Source organism: Ptychodera flava (assembly GCF_041260155.1).
Source record: "Ptychodera flava strain L36383 chromosome 23 unlocalized genomic scaffold, AS_Pfla_20210202 Scaffold_24__1_contigs__length_23054250_pilon, whole genome shotgun sequence".
Taxonomy (NCBI): Eukaryota; Metazoa; Hemichordata; class Enteropneusta; family Ptychoderidae; genus Ptychodera; species Ptychodera flava.
Genome location: NW_027248278.1, coordinates 23,014,455 through 23,036,263, shown reverse-complemented (window position 1 = coordinate 23,036,263; position 21,809 = coordinate 23,014,455). Strand labels below are relative to the sequence as shown.

General features: G+C 37.7%; 1 protein-coding gene across 1 annotated transcript in view; it reads right to left on the bottom strand.

Moving 5' to 3' along the window:
- Positions 1-21,809, bottom strand: part of LOC139124992 (death-associated protein kinase 1-like) — a 353,067-nt gene that overhangs the window by 30,414 nt on the left and 300,844 nt on the right. The window contains exon 5 of the mRNA XM_070691106.1: positions 10,057-10,155. Within this exon, the coding sequence (XP_070547207.1) occupies positions 10,057-10,155 (99 nt within the window). The remainder of the gene's footprint in view (positions 1-10,056; positions 10,156-21,809) is intronic.

Below are 21,809 nucleotides of genomic sequence, written 5' to 3'. Positions count from 1 at the left end.
TTTCTACAAAAATGGTTCACGCTGTTACAAATATGTGGTATTAGGGTATAATTCTACATATTTTGTTAAAAATATTACTAACGCTAAAGTGTTTTATACCGAGACAGACATTATCAGTATGCTTGATTTCCTCATGGACAACATATTTGTTGAATTTGGAGGGCACATTTTCCAACAGTGTATAGGAATTCCCATGGGCACTAACTGTGCTCCCTTACTTGCCGACTTATTTCTGTTCTCATACGAGGCAGAATTTATCCAGAACCTTATCAAGCAGAAAAAGATCTCTGTAGCTCGTACTTTCAACCTTACATTTAGATACATAGACGATGTTATTTCATTGAATAACTCTGAATTCAGTAAATATCTCGCTATGATTTATCCTCCAGAATTGGAGATTAAAGAAACTACAGAAACGGCCTCTTCTGCTTCATATCTGGACATTTTACTTGAATTTGACTCTAATGGTCACCTTTCTACTAGGCTATATGACAAGAGAGATGATTTCAACTTTAGTATAATCAATTTTCCACACCTCATCAGTAATATTCCACTCTCACCTGCTTATGGGGTATACATTTCCCAGCTTATTCGATATGCAAGAGCATGCAGTTCATATGGTGATTTTGTAGAGAGACATGGCCATCTCTCTTACAAACTTTAAATCAAGGTTACACCAGAGCAAGACTTGTCTCTACATTCAAACGCTTTTTTGGCAGGTATCGCAAGCTGGTAGATAAATACAATATCTGTCTTCGACAAATGATCACTGATGGCATCGGTGACATGGGGCCTTAGTTAGTGACCACTACCTATCTGACTTACAGATTGATATATGGCGGGTGCCACATGTGGGGCAGGATGCGCTTACTATTTTCGAAACACCTGACATCACTTCTTGGTCTTTTGGCCAGAGGTCCATATATCTTTCTTTCATGAATTTGACTTTGTTTGTGTACCGTCTACTTACTGTCTGTTCTGTGCTGTTTTGTGTCTATGTTTACAACTATTGTCTTACAAATTTTGACCTAGTGTTATTGGATTATGGATTGGTATGATAGCGATTATCTTAACACAATATTTTATTTCATATTTCTTTCCACTGGAACCTTTTTGATTTCTGACTGTAATATTGTGGTGTAATGTAAACAGCATTCACTTACTGTGTTCTCAATGTCTACAGATGCCCTGTATTCCAACAATAATTTGGTCATATTCTCATAACCAAACAATGCTGCAAAGTGTAACGGTGTATAACCATCCTGCAGGAAAACGAAATACAAGCAGTTTAACCATACAATATTCCATGCTTCACATTTAATTTAAAGACTTTAAAGGCAAGTGATGTTTGTGATATGGTGAATGATTAGACTATTGCTTTGCTTTTGTAATGTCAAAAACAAACACAGAAAATAAGTATTTGGTTTAATTCTAAGTCATCAGCTGACTCGGACTCAGTGTGACCGCATTGGATATCATGATGATATCAGGCAATGATCGATCGATCAAATTCGTCGACTGACGTCATGTATACAGGATTATCATAAACACATTCCCTCATCGGTCCATCCAGACGAACTATTGCCTAAAATGTAAGCCTGGATATTCCACAAAAAAATCGATATGCCCGTTAAAAGTAAAACAGTCATCGGTTTCGAATCTACAAGAAAAGAAAGCTAATAAACACAATGGCTGCCGCTCTTCGTCAATGATGCGATGTTCCGACATGCAGCTTTAAAGGGCTTTGGGAACATGGACAATTTTGACAGTGAACAAAATGGCCGCGACTCCTTACTCTGTAAGACGATCAGGCGAAGTAGAGGTGAGTTTAGAGCGATACCGATTGCAATACCATGCTGTGCCATAAACAATTCTACCTTTGTGACTCTCTTTAGGTCCCGTTTTATTTTCGTACAGGGTTAAGTGATATAATGATGATCGTTATCGGACGCTGTATTTATTTCAGTGGAAACATTATGCGATTTGTGAATATTGCAAAAGACCATGTTTCAATTTTTGCGCGCGCGGGCGAAACAATATGGAGCCTAGCAATTAAGATTTTCCTGTAATTTATACAATTCTTGGCATAGGTAAATGCTAAGCCGGTTACTACTAAATATCGCCTGTTCCTGTGTTGCATTAAGGATATCAGTATTATTTGTACTTCGTCAGACAATCGACTTCGTTTGTATCTATCTATCACTGCACAAATGACACTCATGCTGATACAGCACAGCAACAGGCGATCTTGAATGATAAGCTTTAAATTCAACTTGACTTATCAATTGAATATTACTATGTGATAACAATATTGGATCAATATCTTTCAAAGAAGGATTAGAGACAAATATTAATGCTCGTCCAGCAAGTGACATACATTTTGCAGCGTGTTGCATGAATGACAGTAACTTACTTTTTCCCTTGGACCGGGATAGCGGATAAAACAACGTAAAAGTGTTACTTTGGGTTCACGGTATCGGATTGAATGTAGAACTGACAATCGTTCTTGCATGCATCGAAGGTCTCTGCTTGGCAAAATAACGGGAGCTCGAAATCTGGTCGCGGTCATTCTCGGTAGCTTTTCAACAAGCGAATAGGAACAGAGTGTTAGTCTATGTACTTTCAGTCTCGCGCATTTGTTTCGGTAACCCGGTCATAAAATAAACAAACATGATGGTATTTACCTGAATGCACAACACACAATAGCCAACAGTTTTTTTTGTTTTAATATCTTTTTTCTCGGTCATGTGATTAGTTTTTGAAAATGACCAGAAATCTAATGTAATGTTAAGACCTTTAAATTTACATACCACCTTTGATACTTATATGACAGTATTATACACTTTTTGGGTCTTATTCAAAGAAAAGTCTTGGAAAACTGAGAATAGATTTTGAGATTGGTATGTTACACATTCGTAGCTATTGCAGCTTTAATTTATATCCGTAGACGAAATTGCAATATCACATCCCTCATATAAAATGTCGCGTGCGGAACAACCTGATCTGTTTGCTACCGAGTGTTACAGCCAACGGGTAGCCTGCTTCTCAAGAACATTGACAGCATCGACAAAACAGCGTCAAAAGCTTATTTTATTACTTTCTATGTCATAACTATACAGGATTTAATTTGGTGTGCCAATCTTTATTTTTCAGAAGGTTATGCTCAGCTGAGTAGACAGCTGGAGTGTATATACAAAATGGTCGTTTAAAGGACTAACACATCCTAACAAAGAGAGCTGCGATGATTATTGCATTGTTTCAATAACTGGTTTCACTGATGTTGGATGTACAAGAATGAAAGAAGTATATAGGGCGGGACGAACCATATAACACAAACAAACAGTCAAAACTAAATAAATAGGTTTCTACGAGAATTCTGATGTTCCAAGATTAATGAATCGGTAAACAAACGGTCATTGTATTACTCGCTGCTTCATGAAGTTGAAATAAAAATGCTATTTGCGCCGTGTAATTAAGTAAGACATCTGGGACTTGCCTTTGTATACTTAAATCGGCATAAATGGACTCCATTTAAACAGAAGCAAATATTTATAATATTCCATAACCCAAAGTTGGCGCTTCATGAAGGTCGTTATTTACCAATCTGGTCTAGCTCTCTTGATACAAATTGTTACCAAGGCCAAACATAGCTCAGGCGACATCAAGTGATGATAAATTCAAGGACAAGCAGAATTGCATTGCATTTCGTTTTTTGAGGAGTAGGTATTTTTTATTATATGGAACAATTTGTGTTTTGGCTGCGATTGCTTTACCCGAGGCTAGAAATGTCATTGTGTCCTTCTTCCTTTACTGTGATCATCGGGAGTCCACGCTACTTCACTGTGTGATGAAGTGTACCTCTTCTACGTATGGCCACTAGGAACATAATTCTGTGGCTACGATCTACCTATTGCTACTGTGGATTCTGGTGAACATCCAAAGAAGTTCTGTTCCGGTGAGTGATTTATATAGTACGAAGTTTGTGCCATTATTCTACGTGGACTATTGGCTGAACCTGTGCGTTTGTGTTTATCATTCGTGGATTGTCTTGTGTTGCACGTCGGTTGAAGTCACTGACACCCAAGGTGAAGAGCGCTCCTGCTGGACACTGAACACTTGAGTTTGCCATTATAGTAGATTTATTTAGTTACATGGTCACGTTTGGCTTAAGGTTAATAGGTTTTTATCACGGTTTTCTTTGTTTAAATAATATAAATTAAAGCCCCATTAGCTGTGGCTTTTAGCATTATTTTTTTATGAATTTATACCAAGCTGAAAACAGTTTTTGAGAATGTCCTAGTTTACGTGAGTCTATAATTATACTTATTTTACCCGCTAGGACTGCATATGCAGTTTTGAACAAGATAACGATTACACTGCGATTAAATGTTTGTCTGAACATTCAATCGTACACGCCACGCGAAAGAGCGAGAACCGTGGATAGTGTGCATATCTACACTGAAATCTTCACATAGACTGCACAGGTAGTATAATGTAGTGCATATGGGTAAATGTTTTCAGCTGTGACATTGTATGTTCTGTTACCCTTGTAAAAAGTACCAATTTTTGAAAATGGCGGGAAATCAAAATAACCCTTTAATATTTGCATTTACTTGCCAAATGTTTCACAAAGAAATTGTTTCCTAATGCAGTCAAAACCCATATCCCTTCAGATCGTAGGATTCAGAGAAAACCAGGAGAGGATAGGAGGATATTTTGAGGTCAACAAATTTCAATAGTTAAAGCTAGTGCATTCCGATTTACTTTGCTGAGTACTTGGAGCATTTGTTTTGACCAGGATTTCAGTCTGAAAGGAGGGTACTTCATTTGCATGCATAATTAGGGATTTAGTTCAAATTCGAACAGCGCCCTCTAGCCAGTGAGTGACGGTTATGGCATTTTTCGCCAGAATTTTATCCGCAGATCTCTCAGCCATCGTTTAGCATCCGTCCTATTTCCAGTTAGCAGCTGAGTTGTACTCTTGGTTAGTGTTCGCCGATGATTTTTTGTGGGGTTTTATCGATTCGTTTTTGCATTTGCCTTATTTTCATGGTTTTCGAGCGATCGAAAATGCCGTTCACTAAACACTGCCACAAAGGCATAGCCAAAGTCAAATTTCCATGAGAATAAGGAGGGGACGTATCTTGAGTAGGTCCATACGATCTGAAAAAATCTCAGTGGCTTAAGCCTCCGTTTTTGAAACACGTCTCGTTGAAGTTGACTATGCAGCGACGTTCATGTGTTAAATCTAACATGGCGACCTACAGCGCAGCGTGAGTGTGTACACATAGACTCTTTCAGCTCTTTCTCGGTCCTCACCGGCTAACTTGGCAGATTTTTTCGGTTCTGTTTATGTTTTCAATGATTGTGACGAGGAAGCAAGACGGAAAGCTTGTGTTACCTCACTGGCCAATCTGCCTGGCTGGCTTCTCGGTAAAGTCGTGGACAGCGCAAATGGAAAAAAACACTACGATGACAGAAGGGCTACGTTTATCACTGTTTGCGGCCGTAGACGTAGTATAGTGGTAGACACCCGTCGTACTGACTAGCAGTGCTGTTTCGTTTATGAGTGATTTTTTCCGTTTACGCATTCTACTAGCTAGCAAGCATACAAAAACTGTAGGAAATAACATCGACCGCAAAAAATCTCTGTGGATAAATACGGCTACCCTGTATCCGGCACACGAGTACGTGAATATTATATACGGCTGGAATGATGCCGGTAAACAGCTGCGCGCTGTGGCCATCCCTGCCAGCATTACCGTGCGTGCTCGAACTAGACTGGCACATTTTATAACTCATGTAACTAGCAAAAATTTTGGGTTTTTTTAAAGTATTGATGGTCATAATGTAACATTAATTAAATACTTTATTTATATATTACATCAGTGACCCGATTATAGGAGTAAACTTTGAAAAAAATGAAAGTTAATCGTGTAGGCCCTAACGCCCGCGCCGTGTGAACGACAAGTGGTTTGGTCGACGCGGTAAACAGCGTGGAGTGTACGTAGCGTAACGGGTGTTCGTATACTCACAGACCCTCGAGATCTACGTATACAGCGATATGGCAACTGCATGCCAACATTCAACACTGCCGCAAATACATGTCCATGGTCGCACGGTCATGAAAATTTCACCAAATGTTGATAATAGTTAAATGAATATTTTCTGAAATTTTCGGCTTGGCTTAAGACCTCTAAGGTCATTACCGAGCTGTTTTACGAAAAAGGTGAAGTTTACTTCCGCATTTGGCGGGTCGACCTCGCCACCCACTTTGTAGCGATTTAAATAAAATCTTCTCAACTTTTGTGAGTTTACCCTAGGAAAACAGATCATTAGTATGTATGCTACAATTGAAAGCAAAAATTATAGTTCTAGCTAATGTACGTTTTGCTGCACGTCGACATTTAAAGACCACCCTTTCGCCGTATTTTATCCCTCACTGCAGTGGCGGTCAGCGTAACGAAAACGAGGCTCTACAACACGAACTTTTATGCAAATTTCATAGGCTCCTTTCAGACTGTTTGGCCAGTTAAAAGTTACGTCTAACTCAGGGTTGATACCACTCAGGTGGTAAATATTATTCTATCAATGGTAACTCAGAGTATCAACGAAATAGAAAGTTCCGCATTATGTTTACCTATGACACATTGAAAATGACAGGATATTTCTGGAGATGTAATTCCTCTGATAAGCCAATGAAAATAGCCGGTCATCAGTGTACCGCTGAAAATCGCAAATACAATTACATATACCTTGATCATTTAAATTTAATAATGCCTAATTAATTTTATTGTGGAACAAATTTCGGAAAACTGAACGCGCGCTGGTTTTGGTTTGAATATACTTCATTGTCGATCATTGAATGTTTTATGACAGATTATCTTTAAGGTTTTACTCGTGTTTATAGATGTTCTGTATTATCTTGTCAATTTTTATAATGTCTTTTGGTTTTATTACTGTCCTTGTAATTGTCCGCTTTATATGTACATTTCTATTAGCTGGTTCTCGGAATAAGTTAAATATTTTATTATATTATATTATATTTTAAATAGAATAACAAATCGTTGCTCATGTTTTCCTTGTTATAATTTGGAATACTAGGTTTACAGTTCTCTATACAAAAGTACCTTATCTGGCCATGTCTTTAGGTCAGACAATGCCGTCTATACGGCAGTACGGTCATATACCTGCTTCAATCGAGAAAAAAAACAAAAAAACAAAACAAGTGTCAGTATATGAAACGTGCAATACAGCAAGCAGCTTATACTTTGGAGATGCAGAGATTGACGATTTTGTTGTCGTATTTAACAAGACAACGTGTGTGCGGTCGTCATTGTTACTATATGTATATTAATGTTTGCTCGATTAACTTTCATAACCTACCCGGCTTTTTGGTCTTTTTTCATTGGAATTTCGTTCAGTGATACGACATAATGAACGCCATCATCGGATTATTTTTCGCAAAGAAAATAAATTCTAGTGATTAAGTGACCATATCGGTCGATGAGTGTTAAGGTCTTCATTATGGATTAGATACCAGCTTACATTATATTTCGCTGTAAATCTTCGAAATCCTGAATCTCGACTTCACATATGCACACCCTAACGAAATCATATGTTTGCTCGGAGATGAATTAACAAAATTATACTCGGTCGACTTTTTGATAAACCATGTTTTCCTACTTCAGCCCGATTCAAGTCATTGAAACAAAAGTACTTGAAGAACAAAGGTTATATCTGAGAATGACTTTCCCTGACTAACATAAATATTAAAATCGTCGTTGCTATACAAGACATCAAACGTGCAGCGTAAGGTGCTCAGCTTTGCAAAGCTTATAATATTAACGTCGTAAAACTTAAACCCATTCAGTCGTCTATCCTTACATCTCAGTACTAAAAATCATAAGCATGCCGTGACTTCTTATATTATACTTGCAAACATTCCATTAAATATTCATGAGCCTATTTTGGATTTCGTTCATACGCTTTTTTTGTGAAAATGTCACTATTTGAAATTTGGTAATGATCCAAATGTATTTTGTCGCTTGTGACTTCAAACATGTACGCTTGTTTGTTGCCGCCATATTTGAGTCGCTACTCGAAAAGTGATTCGTCATTAAAACCAAAATTGTGCGTTCGTTGCAAATGTTAAAAAACAACCCTGTATGCCCTCAAATTTCTGTCCCAAAAAATATTCCGCATGTAATGGACGACGGATCTTTGCTGGATAAAAATGGCACATATATCGTCTGGCCGATAACCTTAACGTCGACAGCCCTGACATCAACGGTTAAGCATCCTCTGGATGATTTCCGTTCGTCGACAGCCACAACACAGACGCTGATAATACAACGTCTGTGTTAGCATTGGTTTCCAAAAGACTGCAAGTACTCCAGCGCTGGACAAAACTGCTGGACAAAACTGCTGCACCAACTTATTTCTTGGATTGCCTTTATTGACTTGGCATGGAGGGTTAAGGAGTACACCTACCATTTCGTAAGTGTGACCACCTACTGGCTATTATCGGACGTTGTAGGAACTGTGGATCATGCATCAAACACAAATTGTTTTGTTTTCAAGGCCGCTTAAACTTTGCATGCCCTGTTATTGTACCTGTCTATACATTCACTCCTCAACTGAGTGAATTACCAAAGACTGGGGGCTGGCTACACGGGCATTGACAGTTTATGCCGAATGTAGAAATGACATCAGAGCATTATTTTCTCTGATGCTCGATCGGCGTATCTCTGTTCCTTGATATCGAACCAATTTCCTCATCTCTACTACTCCACTTCATGCATGGTTCCGTGGGAATTTGAACAACAAACTATGGCTTGAGAATAACTGATAATTCTTTCCCATCGGCGGGGGGGGGGGGGAGGGGGCGCTGCAACGCAAACGCGTCATTTTCTATCGCGATAACATAGCTACGGTAAGCTCAAATATTGGAAATTGAGAAATTCGATTTGCCACCAATTACTATAATAATGCGTAGTTTGGTTTTTTTGCAGAACAGTCGGCAGGCTGTCTAAGGAGTTCAGCTTCAAGCATATCTCACCCAAAGCCAGTATCTTCCACTTCGTCATACCATCAGTGTCGCAGGTAATTATTTGCTGAAACCAAGACTTTTTTATTTTACCACATAGCGGCCTTGGAAACAGGTATTCGCCGGACTTGTAGTCAGGTACGTGTATGAGTAAGGTTCGCTTCTATGACAACAAGCACTCGTGATATGCCAAGTCTAGCGCAAGTTTAAGAGAATATGCTTATAAACTTTGTAGTGCGCTGTGGGCATTCACTCATCCATCGTATTCAATCATTAAAGTACATCGCACAGTATAAACTATTATCCGGAAAATAGTTCGCAATCTACAATATCGTCAGAAGGCACCGCAGGCAATAGTCAAATTGCCAACTCGAAGCGTTCGCCGTATTGAACGATACACCATGCTTCCTGTCTCTCGACTGACTCTGTCCTATTAGGAGAACTTTGTCATTTGTTTTGACTGGGGGTATTCAGTCTCTTTGTTTTTATCTACTATCGAGTTGGTTTACCCTCTCTTATGTTTTTTTTGTTTTTTTTTTTTTGTTTTATGCGCTGCAGAGAGTCCGTATATAATGGTATCAATTTAACCCGGCGTATAGCTGAATTTATAGTATTAATCACCTCACTCATCTCTGGGTGTGCGGGCGCACTCCCTGACACACCAGTAACTCACACCCTCACTGAATTTGTTACTGACAGGATTTGTGCATAATGCTCCCACTTACCTTTATTTATCTTTGACAACAATTCAAATGCCGATTATTCAATTTTTCACATCTACTTTGTATGTATTTTATTCATATATTTAGAATTATTTTACTGAATCCCTGGCTATCGTAAGCTTGATTTAAGTGCCGAGTCAATTAATTCATTTAACGTTTATAATACATTCGATATCACCTCACCATGATAAAAACATGATCTTTATAACCAAATGATACTTCTGAATGAGCTGCTGGACACCCTTGTAATATTGTCTTTAAAAACTAGTGAAGATTAAAACTTACATTGTCCTTTGCATCGACAAATGCTTTAGATTGCAACAGTAATCTCGTGGTGGCTTCATGACCATTCCTCACTGCATAATGTAATGATGTCCGTTCAATCTGTTCGTAAATGTAAAACATATTATAAGCATTACGATGCATACATGTGAAAAAGGAGAAAGTGACATCTGCATTGTCATACATTTTAACATGAACAGCATCGTGGGGGTCCGGAAGTTGTTATTCTCCATTCAAAAATTATTCGGGGAAAAGGGTTTTTCCAGTTTAGGCGTTTTAAAAAAAAAACATTCCTTGTCTGCCGTCCGCGTGCTGGTAGAGTTTCAGAGAAAATAATGAAGACTGACACAACACCAACATTACTACCAAATATTTTTTTCCGAAAGAAACTGAAACCAAATCAAAAATGAGCTTGTGTAAATACACCCGTGAGGTTTTTTCTGATTGTTTTTCTCTTTTGCTTGCTGACAGGTTTTCAAAAATCCGAGGACGGCAAACAAAGAATTTGCTTTACATTGCCCTACAGAGTATATCGTCTCCATTTAAGTGATCTTGTGAGGTAATCTTGAAGGTTGTGAAAATAAATTGATGAAAGATAACTTCGTACGTAGTATCATATCTAGATCCTAATTGTTGCGATAAAAAGGACATGAACAATTTCAGGAAGACTTGGTCGAAAACAAAAATGTTATTTGGAAGTGTTATCTTGGTGTCATTTTTTCTCATGCTTTTCGGTAATTGCATTGGTAACGTATTGGAAACATTGTATGTTTCCCTACATAGAATACGAAATGAACCGATATGACGGGTGCTATTAGTCTCTGTCTTGAGTACTTGCAGAGGGTATCATGTTTCATTCGATATGTTATTATAAAAGGTACGGCGACAAACTAATCTAAAAACACAAACATAAACACCACCGAAAGTAGAATAATAAATATTATCATTAACATAGTCAACGTTATTTTCTATCAAAGCACTAACATTAACGCTCATAAGAGAAATTAAAGGCAAATCTTTTACATTAACACAATTGTGAAAAACATACACAACATGACCCTATACTCTTTCAACTGGAATATATTAAAACATGACTGAACCCCAAGGTAAGGCAATGCGAGTGAAACGTATTAAGGATACTCGCACTCTGATTTGCTTAAGTCTGCCGCGGCCGTCCTCGCACGAGCGCTTAGCAAGTGCGACACGGCCGAAGAATCATTACAGCGTAACTACGATTGCAAATGCTCCGAGTACAGAGCGCTTACTTTGTCTCGCCATTCGGTTCCCGTAGTACTACATATGTCACAACACGAAACACACAAAAATGAAGAGTGGGTCAACGCGTTTTCTTGTCTGAAGTTTGTCGGAATGGCATGTATCAAGTTTGTATTTTTGTAGTCCGGTTTAGTTTATGATGATGTCACTACCAATGAATAGTCGATTTCTGAAATGCCGTGATTCTTTCGTTTTTTACACAATTTAACCGTCTGAGGGCGCTGCCGGTGGGGTCACTTTTTGTCGGTCGAGTTGTTGCGTCAAAAGAAAATGTAAACAATGCCTGTCCCACTCAAGGCACTCGATTTTGAGCAGCGTACAGTGCGAGATTTAAAAGATTTCTTACAAAAAAGGGGAGTTACTGTCAGCAACTACAGAAAACAAGATCTGGTCAAATTATGTGTGGCTGCTGCAACTTTAGATGTGCAACCGATTGATCGGGACGACAGCGAGGAGTTGTCTCGCTTTCGGAGAACTGTGAAAGTTGGGGACGGCAGTGGCCTGGTGGTGGACGATCACCGTAGGTTGAAGAGATGGAGCGGCGACCTGCTAGCACAATGCCGGATGTTAGTCTTCCCGACGTTCTGATTTGGTTAAAAACAGGATGTAATTGGACAAGCGAGAGACTACGAAAGCACGAACAAGATAAGGGCTATCTGTTATACAAGGAAACCACATCTACGGAGTCACGTACGGAGCCACAAAGCACCGGCACTTCTACATCAAGAGTCTGTGTATTCGCCAGGAAAAACAAAAGGAGTCACCATATGAGCCGTGGGTGTTAGTGTCAAAAGACGGCGAAGTGGTATCAGGCGGTTGTACTTGCGTGGCGTAAGTGTACTATTTTCATTGGACGATTTCAATTATCCCTTCAAAAAAAATCTTTGCTGTTTGTCAAAATCTGGAGTTATCATTCACATTTTCCCGCCAAAATATATGATAGTAGTAGGTGGTGACAAGTGTCGTTCACATCAGTTTGTACTACTCAAAGTGCAGATGTCAAACAGTTCACATGAAACTATCACAAATTAATGTATCACCATGGCAGTGGTGTTTTTCTGGATGTGTTCAAGCTTTATGGCTGTGAATTACCGATGCAAACTTTTTCTAAGTAACATATAAGAATGTGATTTAAGAAATAAAGGATTACATAGGATAATGTTATCTAGTGATGCTGATTGGGATTGGGCCAATTTCTTATATACATGTATATCTATTTTCAATTTGACAAGACTGTGGTTGCTAAAGTGAATGTTTCAATCTTAATATTGTTTATTTCTTATCTGCAGGGACAATGGTACATGTAAACACTGCGTTGCTCTCCTGTTTAGCCTTTATGACTGGTGTTCAAGGCATAAAGACCGCCATACGGAAGTTGGTACCGATATCCAATGTAAATGGGATAGGCCAAGAAAAGAAACAAGACCACAGCTAATAAATGATATAGATATCAGACATAAACAAGACATACCAAGACCACCTCAACCAACTCATGATGAATATCAACCTGGTTTAGATCATCCAAATATGACAAGTAGTGAATTTAGACAGGCAGTTTTCAATCTTTGTACTGTAGTGTCAGTAAATGAAAATATCAAAACATGTTTTATGGAAACTTTAGACCCAATGACAGCTTCTGCAGAGAGTGTAGACAAACCAAAACAATAAATCAATTAGTATCTGATTATAAACAATCTAAATCATCTAGTTTTAGTAATTTTTTAAAAGAAAACACGTCAAAAAATGATATTGATCTCATTGAAAAATTAACCCAAGGCCAAAGTTCAGTTTCTGACTGGTTTGAATATAGAAAAGTAGATTGACAGCAAGTAAATTTCATGCTATTTGTCATTGCAGTGCACCACGTTTTCCTAAACTCTTACAGGACATTTTTGAAGAAAAAGATATGAATTTGCTCCAGTGCAATATGGAATTCAAAATGAGTCAGTGGCAAAACAAATTTACTATGATCAGTACTGTAAAAATCCTTCATCAGAATATTCTTTTCAATGTAAAAACTTTCACAGAAATAATGTTGATATGGTTGATTCTGGACTGGTCTGTTATGATAAATATCCATTTATTGCTGCTAGTCCAGATGCTAAAGTTATTTGTAAGATTTGTGGTGAAATTATATCACTTGTTGAAATCAAATGTTGTTGGAAATACAGACACAGTGACCCATTAGAAGCAGCCAAAGATACTGGATATAGAAATGTGTATTTGGATAATAGAGGGGTATTTCATTTAAATACATCTTCAGCATGGTTTACTCAAATTCAGGGACAGTTGATAGCCACTGGATTGCATTTTTGTGACTTTGTATTTTTCACCAGCAGGGGAATAGTTTGTGAAAGAATTTTTTATGATGACACTTTCTCAGAAAGTATGATTAAGAAATTATGTACATTTTTTGACGAATATGTGGTGCCAAAGCTTACTGAATAAAGTTAAGATGCTATACTTAGATAAACATATTATGTGTGTTTAGTTTAACAACTTAAATAACTTGTATCTCATAACAGTTACACTATGAACTGGCAGAAGGGAAACAGTATCCATTTATTTCCACTGGGGACTGAGTCAACTCACAGTCTGTTACCTCAAGGTCAAAGGGCCATTAAGGGGCCAACTTTCAGGCTCAAGGGGATACAATCTTTATGTTGTTACCCAAATATATCCAGTCAATATGTGTTTTGTATAACACCCCCATCCATTTTCTTCATGATTCCTCTGAAAATATTACAAAATGAGAAAAATCTCCTCTTCAACTCATCTACATTGCAGATAACACCCTCCCGGCATTCTTCGTGCATGCATAGATGGTGCTCTTAAACTTATACACATAACAAATGATGGAACTAGTGTAATTTTGGCACTAGTTAGAAAACCTACCCAGTAGACTCATTCATTAATTTATCAGTTCAAACATGAATATTCCATGTGACTGTGAACTGACATATCGCAGCAGAAATAATAGATCAGATGTATTATACATTTAATATACATGTAATTTGAAATATTGACCAAATAAGCTTTTCATGTTATGCAATTATTTTGGTTGACAATCACAGGAAACTATAATTTGAACACTTTAGTATATATCCATTTGCAATTTACCCTATAGAAAAACATAAGAACATCAGTCAAATCAAATTGGTTTTGAAGTTTAATTACGCACTATGAAGGAAGTCTGCATCAAACCACACTTTTGGTAGTTTCCGTGTCTGATACAGATAACTGTTTATGTAAAACATCAAGGAGTCTGAGAAATGAAAATCACATTCAGCACTGATGTTCTGAAATTGGAAAAATGGAATGGATTAAAACTCCAGTGCTGAGTGGTATTTTCATTCCCCAGATTATACAGATACTGTGTATCAGATATGGTGATCATTTCAAGTGTAAACCCATGCAGACTTTCATCATAAAGTGTAAATGAAACTGTAGACCAGGTCAATTTTACTGTTGTTCTTAACACTTTTTCTATATAGCCAGGTCCATCAGGTTTTAATGAACTGTAGACAACAATATTAAACCTTCATTTTTTTTTATTGCTTAGCATGTAAACATAACACTTTTACCACTACAGTAGTTAAGTGACATCACACTTCCAGTGTTATTCATGAATTCACTGACCTATTCAGCAAAATGCTATTATACAATACTTCATTCACAAGTTACTATTCTTACAGATTCTTGACAGTTTGATAATTAAAAATTCTCATAAAATTATTGAGTTGACCTTTAATCCTGTTATCAGAATTACATACTCTACTATACCATGTTATATTCATGTAATCATTAAAAAATTAAGATAAAAGTCATGTTTGCAAAATTTCACTATAGAAAAATGTACATCATTTGCAACTACATTACAAAGTAGGTAGTCAGAATAGACTTTTACAGCAGAATGACTCAAAAAGTGAGTGACTGTCTGACAGAGCATTTATTTTTTCACCAATGGAGGGAGAAAATTACAAATACCAGCAGCTACGATAACCATTTGGTTTGTTACTGGTTTCAATGTCAATGGTATGATACCACTCAATAACTTAAATTCCTTCATTCTTCGAATGGCTCGCTCAACATGAATCCTTAACCTTGCAATTCTTTGTGTTTCTACAATTTCAGCACTATTCAATCTCCTACCTTTACTACTGTAACATTTTCTTGTGAATGGAGGAATGCGTAATAAAGCACTTTTAGAAAGAAGTAGATCCCGAATAGTAAATCCCCTATCTGCCATGATTTCATCTCCCTTTTCAATTAATTCTAAAAATCCTGAATGCATTGTAATGTATCTATCAGAAGCATTCCCACCCCACAATTTAGAAACAAATGTAAATGATCCAGAAGGAGAAATTGCAACTAAAACTTTATAAGTGTTGTGTGACTTGTATGAACTGTACGTGACAGACTGTGCTAGAGGAGTTTGGGGTTTCTGAATAAAAAATTCTGTACAATCAATGATAGCACGAGTTTTTGGATATAATTTAGAAAATGATTTAGGCAGGTGTTTCTTGATCTGATCTTTAGTTGGCCATACTAGTAAGACTTGAAAAACATTACTGAGGTAAGTAATCCACGTAGTAAAGATCTGAGAAACACGACTGGTAGAAACACCAAATAAATCACTGATAAAAAATGCTGCAAGACCAAGACGAAAACGAACTAATGTTAATAATAGATATAGAGTAACGCTACGAACAGAAGCATTCAGAAAATGTTGAAACTTACCTATTGACGATTTCTTAACTTGTCGACCAACTCCTATTTCAACCTCCTCGGCTACACCATCGTATACCTCACTGGTTTGAAGACTTTCACGAATATCCTCGGAGGTAAAATCCATCGATTCGACTCGTGAATTAACTGGAACCGCCTCAGCCTCCATTTTTTCACACTTCACGCGATGACACGATCTTGTTTGGTAGTCTCCTTCCAGTTGTTGTATGCGAACAACGTTGGGATTGGATTGTCTTCAGTTGGCCCTTTGCCGCTACAAAGTGTCTTGAACATATTCGGAAATACTTGTTTGGCTTCCATGTCCGTTCTCGTCTGACTAAATTTAGCCACTGTCTCATTAACCTGGGATGTTTTGACGCCACCGGAAACGGATGAAATGTTATGTCTCTCATCCATGGATATTTCTCTAGATTTTTCTTCTTCATAACACTGGCATTGCAACCGGGGGCATTGCAGTAGAACCTTGGCATGCTGGAGCATTGAAATTAGCGGTTCAGTCACTCAGTAACAGAAAGATTTAAGAAAATCTATTGCTTGTAAAGTTTGACCGTTCCCGCTTCTCCACAGCTGTCTGCCGTCCGCTGTCCGTCAAATTTAACCCCACCGACTGACCCGGATACGCAATTTGACAAGCGCCCTCTCACGGCAAAACGTAAAAAAAAAACATTTCAGAAATCGCCTATTATCATGCGTGTTGCGTTGATATTTGTTTTCAATCTATATATTTTCACTTTGCTGTCTTGACAATGGTTGCAAGCTTTGAAAAAATCCCGAAAATATTGCTATTCATACATTTAGCATTCATTGTTTACGCTATGATCACAAAGGTTAATACAGGTCAGAGGTCTGGCATGAGAAAACACCATCATTTCCAAAACACATAAAATTACTCATTGTTCACTACATTGACCCTGGAGCTTTAGGGTCTATGGTTCATCTAATCTTGGGTTTGGTAGCACCGTCGCGCTATAATTAACTAAAATTTACTGAAGCATAAGCTTTTAAGGCGTGCAGTCTCCTTCATCATATACAAGGGTGGAATGAACAATTAAAGCAGAAAACCGCAGAAAATTATGAGTGAAAGATGTCCACAAGACTGTGCTGTTGTAACACGTAGTTGATCGTATCGTCCTACCAAAGCCTAGATTGCATTTTAAATCAAAAAGACTACATTCTCTTTTGTCATTGTAAGTAGGGATATCCATCTGTCACGAAGAAAACGCAAGCATGTTGATTTGAGTAAATAGATGAATTGTTAAATTTTTATAACTTTTTCGTTAAATATTCTCTTTGAATTATCATAACGAATATCTTTGATACCTCTTTCTTTACGAATTTAGTATAGGTACTGCAATGGTATTTTGGTAGTGCCCAGGGCATAAAACACAAGTTATATTTACAAAACCGGGTTGGTACTCAGGTTATATTACGGAAACATCTACTATCCGCCTTTCAAATTCAATCTAAACATATAAACAGTAGAAAAAACGCTACCTCTGGAAGCGTTTTACCTCTACAAACTGTTTCACGCTGCACAATTCGATGAATGAGAGTTTTCATGTGGAAACCGCTAATTTTCCCAGTGACCTGAATACATCACCTAACATTTCCACCCACAACCAAGTCGGGAACGCGACTTAAATTATGGAACGGGTTTGTATGCATAGCCTATTTTCCGTCTTTTGACAAAAATGAGTGGCTTGTTTGACCTAAAAAATAGAGGAGGTGAGCGGTGATAGACCCTCTGAGGAGAAGCGTATCTCCATGCTGACACGTCAATGCCGTGTGTGTGGCACATAAGACCTAAAAAGCCTGTAAATGTCAACTTATATGCCAATGAACTCATGAAGGTGTGCCAGTGCCACCACAAAGTTGATCACGTCCGTCCAGGCCTTTCCGATCCCCCCTCCCATGGCAGTACGTACGTACGCGTACGGCAAATCGCCGGCATACGACCACATAATTACCTCTGAAAACTGTTTCACGCTGCTCAATTCGATGACCCTCTGCTAGGAAGCATTATCCGACTGCTGCAGTCTTTTTGTTGAGGCTTTCCGTTTGTTCTCTATTGCCTATATCAATTGGACATCGCGAAATGTTTTGCCGTCGCTAGCCATTGTTTACGTATTGATTTTGAAATTCGCTGGATATTGCGTGGTCAAGTCAGGTCGTAAGCCATGTGCGCATGAGCTCCAAATTTACCCAGTAGCCTTGGCGAAAAGTTATACGGCCGTAGGTCTCTATGAGGAAAGTTGTTTGTGCGTCAGTCTCATACACGTCCCAAATCTGTTTCCATTTCTTCCAGTTTTTCGATATATCACCCTTTAACGCTAGTTTGGGCGGTAATGGAACATTGGACACAAAAGTAGACCACTGGACGGAAACTGTTGCTTGTTCTTGTGATATTGTCTACGGCGGGAGAACTGCACCATCTGACCTATGTGCAAATGAGAAAATTTCTTTACCACTCTCTGTACTCACGTCGCCTGGACAGCTGTACAGGACCACTCTAAATGCTTCCATTTTAGCATCGGTTGCCACTCCTGACACCATGTAACGCCATGCCTCAAATGACGTCAAAGAAATAACAAAAGACAAGTTATTTATAAAAACAAACTGTCCGAGAGGACGTTGATCTATTCCAGCTCAAAAACATGTGCCTCAACAACAAAGGGAAGAGCATGCGCAAGGTGATACTATTTGTCGGCAGGGGGGAACAGGTCTATCTCATGAAGTTCAGTTTTGTCCATAACGTTACAGGAGCGGTAGATATCGTAGACTCCTACTAACTCCAAAACTCATATGTTGTTTGTTTTACTAAAAGTCATTGATTCAAAAGGATTAAATGTGTGATATTTAGTATTGAGCGATATTGAAATAACTCCAGAGGTTGACTTCGTCTTGTCGGCGGGCTCGGTCAAAAACAAAAAAACAACAACAACAACAAAAAATCGCGCGTCGGATTAATTCGCCGAAAAATTGTCCAAAAGCAGGAAAAAGAGAAATGTCCAATTACTCATTGTCAAACATAGTCGAGAGGGAAAAAAGGAGAAAGCTATATCCATGAAGAATTCCTTACAATTTTCATACGAGAGAACGTCGCAGCTTATATTTTTCAGGTCCGACTGTGATCTCAGCATAAAGATCAACAAATACACGCCTTGTTGAGGAAGCATTTCAACGCGTACACACGCAAGTTTTAACCCTAATTACATAATTATACTGCACGCGATTGGTTATATTGCACTATGCTGCATTGAGACATAAACCAGACTGATATACTACGTGCGTTTGTGTGTTCATCAGCGAGGCCTAACAACCGACAACAATACCCTGCAGTTGTGTCTAACAGAAATAGTTGAAAGGTGCAATACCATTAGGATGTAAGCGAAAATCTATTTACCAATTTATGGTTAATATGAAGAGCAATTCAAGTCATAGGCATTAGCTAATCCGCTACCAAACATTCTACATTTGGATATTCAAAGACCTCTCTCTCTCTCTCTCTCTCTCTCTCTCTCTCTCTCTCTCTCTCTCTCATTCATGATGCCGTCAATGAAGATAGGCGATGAAGATACCCGACACTTAGATCTTTTACTGAATATTTTTTTTCCGAAGCGAACGCTATGGTTGTATAATAAATACATTAAATTGCTAACCAACAAACGGGACCAAATACATATTTGAAATAATAATATAATATTATCGGTCATCATGCAAAATGATTAAATTATGTTAATAAAGTTGAACGCCATTGGTCACTCTCTTTGCGAACAGACTTCGGCCATCTTAGCATAATTTACTCTCTGACATTTTGAAGTATTGCAGCGGGATTGTATGAAAAGGACACAATAAAATGTCACAGCATTATACGGTTTAGTGACTGTAAGGTTAAAGTAGAAGAGAGATACGTGAAATTGTTAAAGCATTATGATTCCGGTATCAACATCGAAAACCGAGTCACATTTACTTACGTTATTCTTAGCATTGACATCTGCACCATGTTTAATCAGCACTTCAGCGACGTCTGCATGACCTTCTCCAGAAGCCGCATGCAATGCTGTAGAATTGTACTACAAACAGGTAAACGATGTTAAAATTGCTATTCACCAATTAGAACTAAATAATGTCAGTATGGTAACAGGTATAAACTTACAAAAATACTTAAAAAACCAACTTCGCCGTATTTGTTGAAATCTTAATGAAATATGCATATTTGTATGTTTAGGGGCAATTGTCTTTTTTTTCCTTGTCGAAACTCATTTTTTTCTGAAACTACTTTTGTTACCAACTGTTACAAATGGGAATGACATGTTTATCCGTATTTGTAACAATCAACCCAATTTGTAACAAAACCTACCTTTAAAAAAACCTTGGCCGTATTTGTTGAAATCCTTATGAAATATGCATATTTGTATGTTTGGGGGCAATTTGCTTTTTTTCCCTTGTCGAAACTAATTTTTTTCTGATACTGCTTTTGTTACAAACTGGGTTCCTTGTTACAAATAGGGGTGACATGTCAACCCTATTTGTAACAATCAACCCTATTTGTAAAATTAGCGTCAGTGACACTTTGCTGACATTGGTTACATGTGGCAAGGCAGGTGAGTGTATACGTGATATTCAACATGTTTTTATGTACCTTAGCTTGTGATATTCATAGTCAAGTGCATTTGAACATATTTTGACACACCATCCATTGAAGTATTGAATGGTTTGCAACTTGCAACTGTTGATCACGTACACTTACACAATACCATGCAACCTAGTACATCATACAGTGATAAAATCAGCCATACCAAACTAAATGAGTCCCTTATAATATAAAATGCATAAAATTAATGTAGACAATATTTGGTCTCTCTACTGTCTATAGTTGCACAATCGAAGACTAAGGTAAGATGTAATAATGCGCATTCCTAACCTTCCACTGTTAATGAAGCTGCTACACCTACATAATAATGGTATGTCCCAAACTGCCACCAAGTTAAACAAAAATTGCAGTTACATAGACAAATAGGGAAATTTCCAAACACAAACATATAGCAAGAAGCCTGAAGCATCAGATATGTACATCTGTTTTAAAGCTATTCTAACCGACTTTCAAAGCATCAAACCAGGGATTTGTGTAGAAGCCATTACTCACACAGACAAGCAATTCCATAAATATATAATATGACAACGGGAAAAAATCCTTTGAAATCAAAGTTGGAACATTTTTCCGAACAAAATTGTCATATTTACATCCACAGTTGTAAGAGTTTGTAACTAATAACATGACCTTGTTGGATTAAGCACCAAAGTTTACTGACTATACAGATGACACTAATATTGTCCTGCATCTTGAAAATAAAAGACTGGTTGTATACAAGATCTGTACACCATAACTTATTTAAGATTCACTCGTAGCGACTTCCATGCAACACTTTTTGTACAATGTGGTATGTTAGCTGCCTTGCCAAGATAACCTGACCAATGTTTATTCACCAGGTTTTCAATTTTGTTGCTCAGTAGCATTTTAGTAACCCTGACTTCATTTGAACAAATACTATTTTACAGTTGAGCATGCACATGTATCTACCACAAATACACAGGTAAAATGTAAAGCAATTCTCAATCTTTTGCAATAAGACCAGGGACTTAAAGAATATCATATTTGGCATTAAAAAAATAAAACATGCAAAACATGGTACCCCAAAACTTCTTTTAAGCACAACATATAGATAGCTCCA